This window comes from Pantherophis guttatus, chromosome 18, assembly GCF_059756535.1.
Source record: "Pantherophis guttatus breed Tessera chromosome 18, ASM5975653v1, whole genome shotgun sequence".
Classification (NCBI taxonomy): domain Eukaryota; kingdom Metazoa; phylum Chordata; class Lepidosauria; order Squamata; family Colubridae; genus Pantherophis; species Pantherophis guttatus.
Window position 1 is genome coordinate 2532075 of NC_142080.1, and position 12945 is coordinate 2545019.

Consider the following 12945-nt stretch of genomic DNA (forward strand, 5'->3'; position numbering starts at 1 on the left):
GGCTGAATAAAGTTGGGTCCTTGGCTCCTCAAATCCACCTTTTTTCCTGGCTTTGGAGGGGAGGCATTTTTATCCCTTCCTGGAAAAGTGGCAGGGATCTCCTAGGATCCACCGTGATCTCTTCCTCCTCCTCCTCCCTCTGGCATGCGGGGTGTGTGTGTGGGGGGGTGTCCTTGGCCTAAGATCAGCGTCTCTCTAAGTGGCTGGCAGGAATCTGATCCCAAGTGATCCCTTTTTCCATTTGGGGGATCCTTTGCTTAAGATAATTTTTTTTTTGCCTCTTCAAAAAGTGGCGGAAATCTCCTAAAGTTTGATCCCAGCGGATCCCTTCTTCCTTCTTCCTTCTTCCGTTTGGGGGGGATCCTTTGCAATAGGATTGCAGGTCTCTTCTTTGCCCCGTCCAAAAAGTGGCAGAAATGTCCTAAAATCTGATCCAAAGTGATCCCTTCTCCCTCTTCCATTTGGGGGGGATCCTTTGCTTAAGATCAGCGTTTCTATTTGCCCCTTCAAAAAGGGGCAGAAATCTCCCATAATCTGATCCGAAATGATCCCTTCTCCCTCTTGCGTTTGGGGGGATCCTTTGCTTAAGATCAGCGTTTCTATTTGCCTTTTCAAAAAGGGGCAGAAATCTCCCCAAATTCTAATCTAAAGCGATCCCTTCTCCCTCCTTCCCTACCTGGGGTCTTTTGCATAAAACGGGGGTCTCGATTTGCCTCCTCAAAAAGTGGCAAAAAAAACCCCAAAACAACTCTACTAAAACCGAAAGTGATCCTTTCTCTTTCCACATAGAGGGATCTTTTGCATAAGATGGTCGTCTCGATTTACTTCCTCTAAAAAGTCAGATTTCCTAAAATCTGCTCTCAAGTGATCCCTCTTCTACTGAAGGGGATCTTTTGCATAAGATCGGGGTCTCTGTTTCCCTCTAACTTCCCCCTCCTTTCCATCATATCATCACCATCTCTTCATTTTTCCTTTTTAGTCCTCTTGTTTAAAGAAAAAAAAAATTCGAAGGCTTCTTAAATCTTGGGAGTGTGGTTCCTCCTAAGCATGCCAGCTCCTTTTTCAGCAGGCAGAAGGCTGTTCCTTTGTTATCCTCATACCATAAAAAAGGAAGGATTGGTGCCAGGCAATGTTGTTTGCAGCAGAGCGGGGTTCAAATCCAGCTTGACTCAGGGCCAGGCCGGCTGCTGAGTTAAGGGAAGCCCATGTGCTCACCGTTATCTCCTTGAACCCCGAAGCTGGGCCAGAAGTTTTACTGCAAGAATCTCCCAGGAACCCTGGAAGTTTTTAAATGCCCACTTTTGCAGAGAAAAAAGTGATGCAGAAGCATTCGAAGGATAAAGTTTTAGATCATTTGATTTCTTTTTTTTTACAAAGCTAGCAACAGCTATTCTCTTTAGGATTCCTCTGTAAGGCATCACTTTCCCAGACGCTTCCCAGCTCACTGTAATTCCCGAGGCCCTGGGAATTTACCTTCTGCAGTATCTATTCTAGATCTCTTCCCCTTTCGGTTTCCCTTAAATGAACAAAACCATTTTTTGTGTGTGGGTTCTGCATCGCCTTGAGAGTGACTTCACCTGGGACTTTGTCACCGTAAGAAACTTACAGGCCCGCTGTGTTTCCTTCTCTTAAGTCTTCACTATTTGTGATATTCTTAAATAGCTTCTCCAAAATAAACAGCTTGGGTCACTTCCCAACCAGGAAGGCCACAATTGTGGGAGTTTCACAATGGCTGTAAGTCAGCACAATTTCTTGGTGGATGGACAAAAAAAAAAAAAAAAAAAAAGCCACAGTAGATATATCTTTTCATCCTTCCGAAATGTTCACTGCTCCTCCTGTTCCTATTCATCCCATGAGTTCTGTGATTTTCTTCTCTCACCCCTCTTTTTTTTTTTTTTTATAAAAGACCTAAAACCAATGTTGACATTCTTGCTCTTTAACTTTTCCTGGCATCATTCTTTCCTCAAGGACATTCTTTCAAGCAAAATCGCACCATAATATTTTTTTTCTCTCAGGAATGGCGCTCCAGTCTTATCAATCGTTAGGAGCTTGTAGGTGCTTCTTTATGTCCCAAAAGAAACGAAAAGAATTTCAGGGGAGGGGGGTGTTTTGAGGTTGTTGTTTTTTTGTGTGTGGTAAGCAGTATATTTTTCCTAACAAAATGTAATCGTGAATCCTCCTTGCCTACTTCAGTAATCTGTATTTTGTGTTCTTAGTTTTTCAGTGGGGCTGCTCTTCTTTTGTATTTATTCTGAGGTAAGTCGGTCTTACTTCCAGATGGACGTGCAGGGAACTGCAATCTTAAATTGAAAACAGTGCTATCTCTTTATTTTTATTTTTTTTAAAGAAAGAAAAGGCCCTGTTAACCCAGGCTCTCTTTGTATGCCCAAGATGCCATGTTTTTATTTTTTTTCTTCTGAACTTCTTAACGAAGAAAGTTCCTGCTTTCACGTTGCTCTTTGAAGATAGTAGTTAGCAATTTGGCCAGCAGAAAGGCCTCAGTTCAGAAATCAGCCATTATCTCTGGACAGAAAAACGGCCTACGAATGATTAGAAGCTTGCTCTCCCTGGATGGAAGCTGTGATCCAAGAATTATCCTCTCTCTGGAATCACATGGGAAAGAGTAATATTGCCATTGCATAGGTTGGAACACGGAGTAAACTATTCTAGAAATTAGTTTGGGGAAGACTAGTGTGCATTACATTTTTATATATGACTCTTATATACCCTTTTGGCCACCTTCACCTGCCAGCAAGGTGAGAACTGCCATTCTTTTAAGGAGACACTTGCACGGCCTTTTTACTTATCAATTATCTTTTCTCCAAATCCCTGATCATCTTCCCTGCTTTTTTGTTTTTTGTTTTTTAAACCACTTCCATCTTTATTACCGTTCTTGAAACGTCTGCTATCTGGTAGTGAATTTATTGCCATTTGTTTGCCTTTATAAAGGAATGGATGATCTATCAATCTTCAGCAGGATGGCTTCAGGAGCAGAAGGCCACTCTGGGAGAGAGTGTGAGAGAGCCAAAAGCTACTTTAATCCCGCTACCCGGCCCATTTGGCGAAATAATATCGGAGTAGAACGTGGGATAATGGGCAACACTGGTGCTCCCTAGACTTCCATCTTCTGCAAACTCACCCATCTCGACAAAAGGGGGGTTTTGCTTCCTCGTGCTCTTAATGGTGGATTTTCACTCTTGTTAAGAAGCGCCATTTGTTAGGATCTCCCCTGACCAAAAGTCTCCAGCCAGGGACTTTTGTTTTCTTAGCCCTTTGAGAATTAAATTAAAAGATTTAACAACCCCTTCTCCAGAAAACATTGAATCTTCCCTTGTCTTCATTTTCTTTCTTCTTTAAAAACAAAAAAACGTCAAAGTGAGCTTTGAAATCTGGAAGTAAATTTTTTTTTTAAAAAAAAAATCTGTCTTTTCCAACATCTCTTTCCCAATCATTTGCTTCCAGCTGTTTGACCCGGCATCTTTGGAGCCAGGTTTCACTTCGCCCGAAGCTGGCAAGGCCGTTATCAGGGCAGGGTCCAAACGGGGAGGTGTCACCGGCTCCTGAGAAGCGGCCACTCATCTTTCAGGATGAAGTTGTGAGACGTGGACAAATTCCCACCCGCAGAAAATCGCTCTGGATCCTAAGTTGATGTTCCTTCTCCCCAACTGTATTGCCTCTCTTTCTCTCTCTCTCTCTCTCAGGTCTTTTCCCATCACCTGCAGTCTCTTCCTTTTTAAAGGGAGGCTGCTGAGTAAGCCAGGGAGGTACGTACATCCATTGCAACCACGCCCACCACCCCATTTTCACGTGCTTGTTGAGGAAGGGGTGAAAAAGAAGAAGAAAAATCCAGGATCCAGGAACGCCAACCCCTGTTTGGCTGGCTGTAGCCAGAAATGGTTCCTTTTGGGAATATCCAGAGGATATTAATATAATAATGTTGTTCTGTTATCGTGGCCCGAGAAGACTTTGTTTACTTCTTCCCAGTTTTGTGCCTCTGCCTTAACACCTTTTGTGCTCCTGTTACGTACACACTGCGCTGTCACTAGTCTGGAGGGCTCCTCCAAAGGGCTCCAAAGTGGCTCTTTTGGAAATCACTGCTATATATTATGATTATAAGAATGCCAGGTGGGCCATAAATGACACCGCAGAAAGATTTTCCTTCCCAAGCATACATTTCTCTCAGTTCGCAAAAAAAAAATGTGCCTTTAGCTTAACAAGACCCGATTCTCTTTTCTTAATCTACCCTCCCTCTTCCCCGGTCTCTGGAGATGAAGGCTCAATTTCTGACCCAGGAGACAAAACACACAAATCTCGTTGCATCACTTTCTTTCCACCCGTGTGTATGTGTGTGCTTGCTGCCCAGGTTAAAAATTCGTTTAGCAACAGGCTGCTTGGTTCTAGGAATTGAAAATGTTTCCTTCACGAGCCATTTGCCGCCTGGGATTTTTTTTGATGAGGCTTCAGCCAGGGGGTTTCTTTAAGAAAAAAAAAAAGCAGATTGGATTCCTGGAAAGCTGAGGTTGGGTTGAATCATTTTGCTGCTAAGTGGCTTACGTGTGGAGTGATTTCTCAGAGGGAAGGAAGGAGGAGGATCCGTTCTCAGGAAGGGAGATTTAAAACTCAGTCACTAACTCCGGGGATAATTGTCCTGCTCCTTATTAAAACCCTGGAGGCCTCCCTAAATTTTGGTTTCCGATTTCCCTCTTCCCTTCATTGGCAACCTGGATTTCAGAATTATCTGTATCCTAAGGCAGCTGCTGTATCTTGGCCCTGAGTTAAATACATCTGCAAAGCTAGAAAATTTGGAACAATTCTGCAAAACTTCCCCCATCCTGACTTGGAATTCATAACATCCCGCTTAAGTTTCCCCAGCTACCTTTTGGGTCTTTTCGAATTTCTTCGTCCTTTCCCAGTTTGTGATTTTTATAAAGCCACCTTCGGTTCTCGGGAAGCCTAGATGGATTTCAATGCAGGACCTGATGCTCCAAAGAGATGCTAAAAATGAGAAATGAAGTCCGGCTACAGTGGAGAACAGTTATTGTTCCTTTTCTAACAGAAAATGGTCCATCTTTTTTTGGGGTGGTGTGTTGCAACACACCTCAGTTTTCATCAGTCATGGAAACTTCACTTAGAAAAAGAGTTTATTGGGTTTTTTTTTTAACAACTGGAGTTGAATGGCTAGGAATTGAAGTCAATGATGCAGAGCTGGGGTGGAGCCAGAGAGGAGGGTGAAAAATTAAAAGCCGGGTCATCCTCAAATCTTGTCAAAATCGTAGCCAGTAAGCAGGATGTGTTTGTAGGGTTGCTGCAATGAAGGCTACACAATCTATAGGACGGGAGGGGAAAAAAAACCTTGTGATTCTTATAACAGATGACAATGGCAGTTGTTCTGAAGCAAGTGCTGGATGTTAGCCGAAAATAAAAACGAAATATAGATAGATAGTCCTTGACTTACCGCCATTTGTTTAGCAACTGTTCGAACTTTCGAACAGCGCTGCAAAAGTAACTTCTGATCATTTTTCACACTTTACGACCATTGGTCACGTGATCCAAATTCAGATGCCTGGCAACTGACTCGTATTGATGACGGACGCAACGTCCCGAGGGGGAGGGGTTCACGCGATCCCCTTTCGCAACCTGGCAAGCCGAGGCAACGGGGAAGCCAGATTTCACTTAAACAACCGTGTTTCCTAACTTTAACGACTGCATTGATTCCCTTAACAACCGGGGCAAGAAAGGTCGTAAAACGGGTAGAATTCCCCGAACAACTAACTTTTGCCTAGCAGTGGAAATTTTGGGCTAAATTGCAGATGTTGAAATCGAAGGATTACCTGTCGATAATGTAAAAAAAGACATTATGGCTGGCGAAGAAAACTCTCTTAACGTTTTAACACCTCTTCTCTCTCTCTCTTTTTTTAATTTACAGATTTCTGCCTTGTAAATACTGTTATTTGTATATACTGTAAATGATGACATCGGTAGGCACCAACCGAGCCCGGGGAAGCTGGGAGCAGACACAAACACAGACCCAGGCACAGCACAAGCAGAGGCCACAGGTGAGGGAGCACCTAGCGGCGTCCTTGGAAACCGGGAGGTGTGCTGCCCGGCCTCTCCTTGCTCTTTCGGTTGTGACTTGGTGGCACCTGGCCCTAACGTCTTCCTGGGAGACAAAGGTGCACCGTCTCCACCTTCGTTTGTTCTCAGCCAGGAAGCTGAACTGGGGAGGGAGGGCGGAGTTTGGCTTTTCATACCCAGGCATCCGGTTACCTGGGCAATCAGATTCCAGCCCGGTGGGTAAAACTCTGGTGTTTGACTACTTGCAATTCACACCCATAAATAGTGAGGTGTTTTGTCTTCCGCCTTCCCAACAGTTTTTAGGCTTATCGGGGTTCATTCGAGGGCATTATTATTATTCTATATTTTTGTTCCCCCTTGATGTTTAGAAATAAGGCAGTGAGCATATCTAATACTCCTCCTTCCTCCTCTTTTGCTCACAATGACAATCTTGCGAGGTGGGTTGCGATGAGAGAGAGGGATTGGCCCCAAAGTCAGCCAGCCGGCTTTCATGCCTAAGGTGGGGGACTAGAACTCACAGTCTCCCAGTGATTGGCCCAAAGTCACCCAGCTGGCTTTCATGCCTAAAAAGGAACTAGAACTCACCATCTCCTGGCGATTGGCCCAAAGTCACGCAATCAGCTTTCATGCCTTAAAGCAGGACTACAATTCCCAGTCTCCTGGCGAGTGGCCCAAAGTCACCCAATCAGCTTCCATGCCTTAAAGCAGGACTACAATTCCCAATCTCCTGGCGAGTGGCCCAAAGTCACCCAATCAGCTTTCATGCCTTAAAGCAGGACTACAATTCCCAGTCTCCTGGTGATTGGCCCAAAGTCACCCAGCTGGCTTTCCTCCTTAAGGCGGGACTTGAACTCAGGATTCTCTGCCTCCTAGCCTGGTGCCTTAATCACTAGACCAAACTGGGAAATAAAGAACTTGTTACACTAAGATGGGATTTAATTTGTTTTTTTTTATTTCAACACGGCTTCGAAGCTGCGACCGCTTGGCTTTGCCTGTTGCATTTAAGCTTAATGGATTTGCTTAATAGCCACGTGATTCACTTTTAACGACCGTGTGACTTGCTTAACGATTGTGGCGAGTCACTTAACCCCTGTAAAAAATGGTTCATGAAGTCATGTTTGATTGACTGCGACAGCTTGCGATGGAGATCCCGCTCTCCGCGATGGTCATAAGTCAAGGACTTCCACCCTAGGAGGATGCGATTAGTGAACAAGTTTTCAGATTTTGCCTCTCTCCTTCAGGCCACATCCTGAGTTGGGAACTGGCTTTAATTGGAGCTCAAATCTCTCCCAATTATTTAGGGCGCCTTACCTGAACGGTTAGAATTTACGTACCTGTCTCTCCATCTTTTTTTTTTCCCCTCCTCCTTTTGAACCCGGCCTCTTTGAAAATGCGAGCGTCTCATTTTTTTCCTCTTTCTGTGTCTCTTTCCTTCCAGGCCACTGCGGAGCAAATTCGGCTTGCGCAGATGATCTCGGACCACAACGATGCTGACTTCGAAGAGAAAGTGAAACAAGTAAGTCCTTTGGCATCGGAAGAATAGAATAGAATAAAATAACAGAGTTGGAAGAGGGACCTTGGAGGTCTTCTAGCCCAACCCACTGCTTGGGCATGAAACCCTTACACCATCTCAGACAGATGGTTGCCCAATCTCTTCTTAAAAACCTCCAGTGTTGGAGCATTTACAACTTCTGGTGGCAAGCTGTTCCACTGGTTAATCGTTCTCACTGTCAGGAAGTTTCTCCTTAGTTCTAAGTTGCTTCTCTCCTTGATTAGTTTCCATCTGTTGCTTCTTGTCCTGCCCTCGGGCTTTGGAGGAAGAGACGGTGAGGCCCAGCCACGGCCTCAAACTGATTGGATAGTTTTCTTTTTACAAGTGTGGTCCTCGACTTCTAACCATTCATTTAGTGACCGAGATTGAAACCGCACTTTAAAAAAATGACAATTTTTCATACTTAACAACCGTTGCAAAATCCCCACCATCATGCCGTCAAAATTCAGCTGCTTGGTAACTGGCACGTATTTATGACGGTCGCAGCATCCCGGGGTCGTGTGGTCCCCTTCAGTGACCTGACAAGTCAAGTCAACGGGGAAGACGGATTCACTTAACAACCATGTTCCTAACTTAACTGCATTGCTTCACTCAACAACAGAGGCAAGACGGGTCGTGAAATGAGGCAAAACTCACTTAAGAGCTTTTGGGCTCGGTTCTGGTCGTAAGTCCAGGACTACCTTCTAAGCTTGCTATTTCATTCATGTCTTAAGTCATTTATTCATGTCTTATTCCCTGGAGTCGGGGCATCCGGTAATATAACCCAAACGGCTCCCTTTTTAGTATTTTATCACTTCCAAAGAAATTGTATGACCGTCCTGACTTTTGATTCTGGTTTGAAATGGTTCTTTGCCCTAATTCCAGCTAATAGAGTCACACTGGTGAATTTTTGGCTGGGTCATCCTGCCCCTCTCTTTTGCCTGCCAGTAATTTTTTATTCGTTTGTTTCCTGGGGAAACGAATGTGCAGGTAGCTGGTTTAAATTTAGGATATTTGTCTTGGCTGTTGCAAGTTTTATTAAGTTAAGCGAAGGAGGATAGGTTAGGAAAAATAAGGAGCTTTTTCGACATTTCCAAAGCAGAACGAAAAAGGCTGCCTCATTAAAATAATTGATGATACGTTCCTCATTAAAATAATTGATGATGTGTTGGTCCCGAAAAGCCAATTTTCTCTTGACAGCAGCAAAATTATTGTATGCACAAAAATGGGAGGATACTTCGGTTCCTAACGTGGACAAATGCTTGCAGAAGTTGATGGAATTTGGCTGAAATGGCAATGTTGACTATTTTGATTAAAGAAAAGAATAGGAGTACTTTTTATTTCCACATGGAGACCGCTTCTGAACTTTGTGCTTGAAGTGCAAAAGAATGAAACTTTTGGGTTTTACCAATTAGATTGATAGGTCTTTATAGAAATGGCTTGTTCATATTATTACGAAAGTTGTGATTTGATGTTAATGCCTTATTTTACTGCAACAGAGAAAAGTTGGAAGTCAGTGTTCCCTTTTCTTTTTCTTTTTCTTATCCTCCCTCACTTCTCTTCCCTCTCTTCCTCCCCACCGTTTTCCTATTTACTTTCGTATTTTGTATCTTATTTTATAACCCAATGTTAAACCAGAAAAGCAAAAGTTGTTGTCTGAAAAAGATGAAAGATATTTGAGATAAAAATGGTGTAACAAGCTCAGAACAGCAGCTCTTCAGGAAAATAACTTTTTGTGCCTTCTAAGGGCGTTCAAAAAAGGAATATTTGTGGTCCGTGGATCGAGAGGGAGCGAAGCTGCTTGGGTTTCCTGCAAATGACTCTCTTTTATCCCTAAGATATTTTTTTTATTGCCAGAGACCTGCTCTCATAATTTCCTTTTTTCCCGTCCACAGCTGATCGACATCACAGGCAAGAATCAGGACGAGTGTGTGATTGCCCTGCACGACTGCAACGGAGATGTCAACAGAGCCATCAATGTGTTGTTGGAGGGGAACCCAGACACGGTAGATGTGGGGCTCAGCTGGGCTGAGGCTGATTGGTTGGGTAGTCCATCAGCGGGGTGGGGGGGTGGAGAGACATTCCATTCCAGCTCCGCGCGATGTGCAAACCCAATTGAAGCAGGGCTGTTGTAGAAAATACCTTGGCTCTTTTCATTGTTGGTTTTAATATACAGGTAGGTAGGGATGAGGGGGCTCAGTGGCTAAGATGCTGAGCTTGTCGATCGAAAGGTCGGCAGTTCGAATCCCGAGTGCCGCGTAACGGGGTGAGCTCCGGTTCCTTGTCCCAGCTTCTGCCAACCTAGCAGTTTGAAAGCATGTAAAAAATGCAAGTAGAAAAACAGGGATCACCTTTGGTGGGAAGGGAACAGCGTTCCGTGCGCCTTTGGTGTTGAGTTATGTCGGCCACATGACCACGGAGACGTCTTCGGACAGTGCTGGCTCTTTGGCTTTGAAATGGAGATGAGCACTGCCTCCTAGAGTACGTATGTGTGAGGGGAACCTTTTCCTAGCTCTCCACTTTTTCCACTGAGCTCTCCACTGAGAATAGTTCAGTTAATGACGGTTGAGAGTTACAATGGCACTGCAAAAAAAAATGACTTAGGACCGTTTTTCACACGACGGTTGCAGCATGGTCCACGTGCTCAAAATTCAGGCCATCGACAACTCACGATTCGGTGAGTTTTGCCTACCTACCTTGCCACGGTCGTTCTGTGAATTGTTGCAGCTGTTCGATTAGTCACAGGGTTGTTAAGTGAATCTGGCTTCCCCGTTGACTTCTGCTCACCAGAAGGGGTCGCAAAATGGGAATCTTGCGACTGTCATAAATACGAGCCAGTTGCCGAGCGTCCAAATTTGGATCATGCCAGCACGGGGGATGCTGCCACGGCCGTCAGTGTGAAAAATGCTCCCTTCCCCCCCCCTTTTCAAAGCCGTCGCAACGTTAAAAACTGTCATTAAAACGAACAGAGGGCTTTACCTACCTTGTCTCGTGCATCAAAAATAACGTTTGAATCCCCCCTCCCTTTTTTTTTCATCTTTTAGCACTCCTGGGAAATGGTGGGGAAGAAGAAAGGCGTGTCGGGACAGAAAGACAGCGGACAGACGGAACCCAGCGAAGAAGGCAAAGAGAACCGGGAAAAAGAGCGCGACTTCAGCCGGCGACGGGGGAGCGGCTTGCCCCGGAGAGGCCGCGGAGCCAGCCGTGGGAGAGAATGTAGGCCCCTGATTCTGCATACAAAGCAATAAGACCCTCCAGAGGAGAGGTGCAAAAGGTTCCTTTGCGGCATTTGTGACTCCCAAAATCAGGGCCCGTTCTCCGTCCCCTTCCATCAACCCCCAACCCCACCCTCCGACCCTTCCCAGGAGGTTGCTTTGACCTTCAGGCGGGCTGCTTCCACCATGGCAGGAAGTGGCTGGGTAGCTCAGCGGCTAAGACGCTGAGCTTGATGAGCAGAAACTTCAGCGGTTCGAATCCCTAGTATAGATCTCCTGTGCGAGCAGGGGGTTGGACTAGATGACCTCCAAGGTACCCTTCCAACTCCGTTACTGTTACTCTCCTCTTTCCCACCGGGGGTGGGGGGGAAGGGGATTGGTAAGAGCGAAGGCAGCTGTTGGGAGAATCTTCCAGCAGTGCTTTTGAAGGCTTCCACACTTTCCTGGTGTCCCTGTTTGGAGAGAAAGGATTGCAGGATATATAAAACCAAGAGTTTTGTATTTCAGGATACCGGTTGCTTGTTTCTTCCTCTTTCTTTCTTTTTTGTTTTGTTTTTGTTTTTGTTTTTAAGAATGGGAGAGTAAATCTCGTGGAATTACTGTATTTTTTGGAGTATAAGATGCACCTGACTATAAGATGCATCTAAATTTAGAATTTAGAAGAGGAAAACAACAACAACAACAAAAAAGTAGTTTTTGACGTCCCTTTTTTCGGCCCTTTTCCAATCTTTTTTCGGCCTGTTTCCAGGGCTTTTTTCAGTCCATTTTTGAGGCTTTTTTCGGCCTGTTTGGGGGGCTTTTTTCAGCCCGTTTTTGAGGCTTTTTTTGGACTCTTTTTTTTTTTTTTGGCCTTTTTTCAGCCTTTTTTTTTTTTTAAGAAAAAATGGGCCGAAAACAGGCTGAAAAAAGCCCCCCAAACGAAAAAAGCACCGAAAACAGGCCGAAAAAAAAAAAGACATGAAAAAGGCCCCAAAACGGTGTGCGGAGCCCCCAAAATGGCTGCCGGGGCTTCAGCAATATTCGGTCTATAAGACACACAGACATTTTCGCCCCTTTTGGGAGACGAAAATGTGCGTCTTATAGTCCGGTATATCTAGGCATCCTGACTGAGAAAGCCATGGGGGTTTTTTTGGGGTGGGGGTGGGGGTGGGAAATGCTTTGATATAATTAATCCTTGAGCCATTGTAAACCCAGCCTTCTTCAACAGGTAGTCCTTGACTTACGACCACCATTGAGCCCCCAAATTCATATTGTTAAGCATGACGGTTGTGAAGTGAGTTTTGCCCCCGTTTTTTACGACTTGCCTTGGCCCAGTTGTCCAGCGCAACGTTGCAGTCGTTAAATGAGGAACGCGGTTGATGAAGTGAATCTGGCCTCCCCGTGAATTTTGCTCGTCGGGAGGTCACAAAAGGGGATCCTGTGACCCATCAACCGTCATAAATTTGAGTCAAAAGTTGCCAAGCGTCTGGATCTTTTATCACGTGACTCTGGGGAGGCTGCAACGGGCATAAGCATGAAAAAACGGTCATTCACATCGCCGTCCTAACTTTGAACGGTCACTAAGTGAGCTGTCGTAAGTCAGGGACTGCCAAGTTTATTCTCTAGGAAGATTGTTTTAACTTCGTGCTTCTGAGGTTCAGCTTAAAGAATGGGGTACAGTGAACGGGTGCAATTGCACGCCAGACTGTGACTTCTCTCTAGTTTTGGGGATACCACACCGTACAACTGTGTGGCTGTTTTTTTTTTACCTGGTGGTTGCCACGTTTAAGGCACGACATAGTCCGTTTTCAAGAGGCACCGATATCGATCCGCACGCGTGCTCAGTCTTGCATTGAGCCCCCTTGGTTTTTTTCCTTCCATATTTCCCTCTCTCTGTCCTGGATTCCTCGCTTGCAAATCTCCCAGCGCCTTGTTGTGTTTTGCAGTTCGGGGTCAAGAGAACGGACTGGATGGCAGCAAGACCAGTGGCTCTTCTGGCAGAGGCACGGAGAGAGGGCGGCGGGGACGTGGGCGAGGCAGAGGTGAGCCCAGGTTGACCGTCTGTCACCCTGTAACAAATCATCATTTATTGAGAAACAAATCTCTGTAAAATGGCTCCTTAAGGAGTTGCCAGGAAGGAAAGGA

General features: G+C 45.1%; 1 protein-coding gene across 12 annotated transcripts in view; it reads left to right on the top strand.

Annotated features, from left to right (window-relative positions):
* The window catches only part of UBAP2L (ubiquitin associated protein 2 like), a 41061-nt gene that overhangs the window by 965 nt on the left and 27151 nt on the right, over positions 1–12945 (top strand). For all 12 annotated transcript variants that reach the window (XM_087881352.1, XM_087881363.1, XM_087881357.1 and 9 more), the window contains exons 2-6: positions 5927–6056; positions 7514–7591; positions 9502–9612; positions 10651–10822; positions 12747–12842. In XM_087881352.1, coding sequence (XP_087737478.1) covers positions 5967–6056; positions 7514–7591; positions 9502–9612; positions 10651–10822; positions 12747–12842 — 547 coding nt within the window. In that variant the 5' untranslated portion in view covers positions 5927–5966. The remainder of the gene's footprint in view (positions 1–5926; positions 6057–7513; positions 7592–9501; positions 9613–10650; positions 10823–12746; positions 12843–12945) is intronic.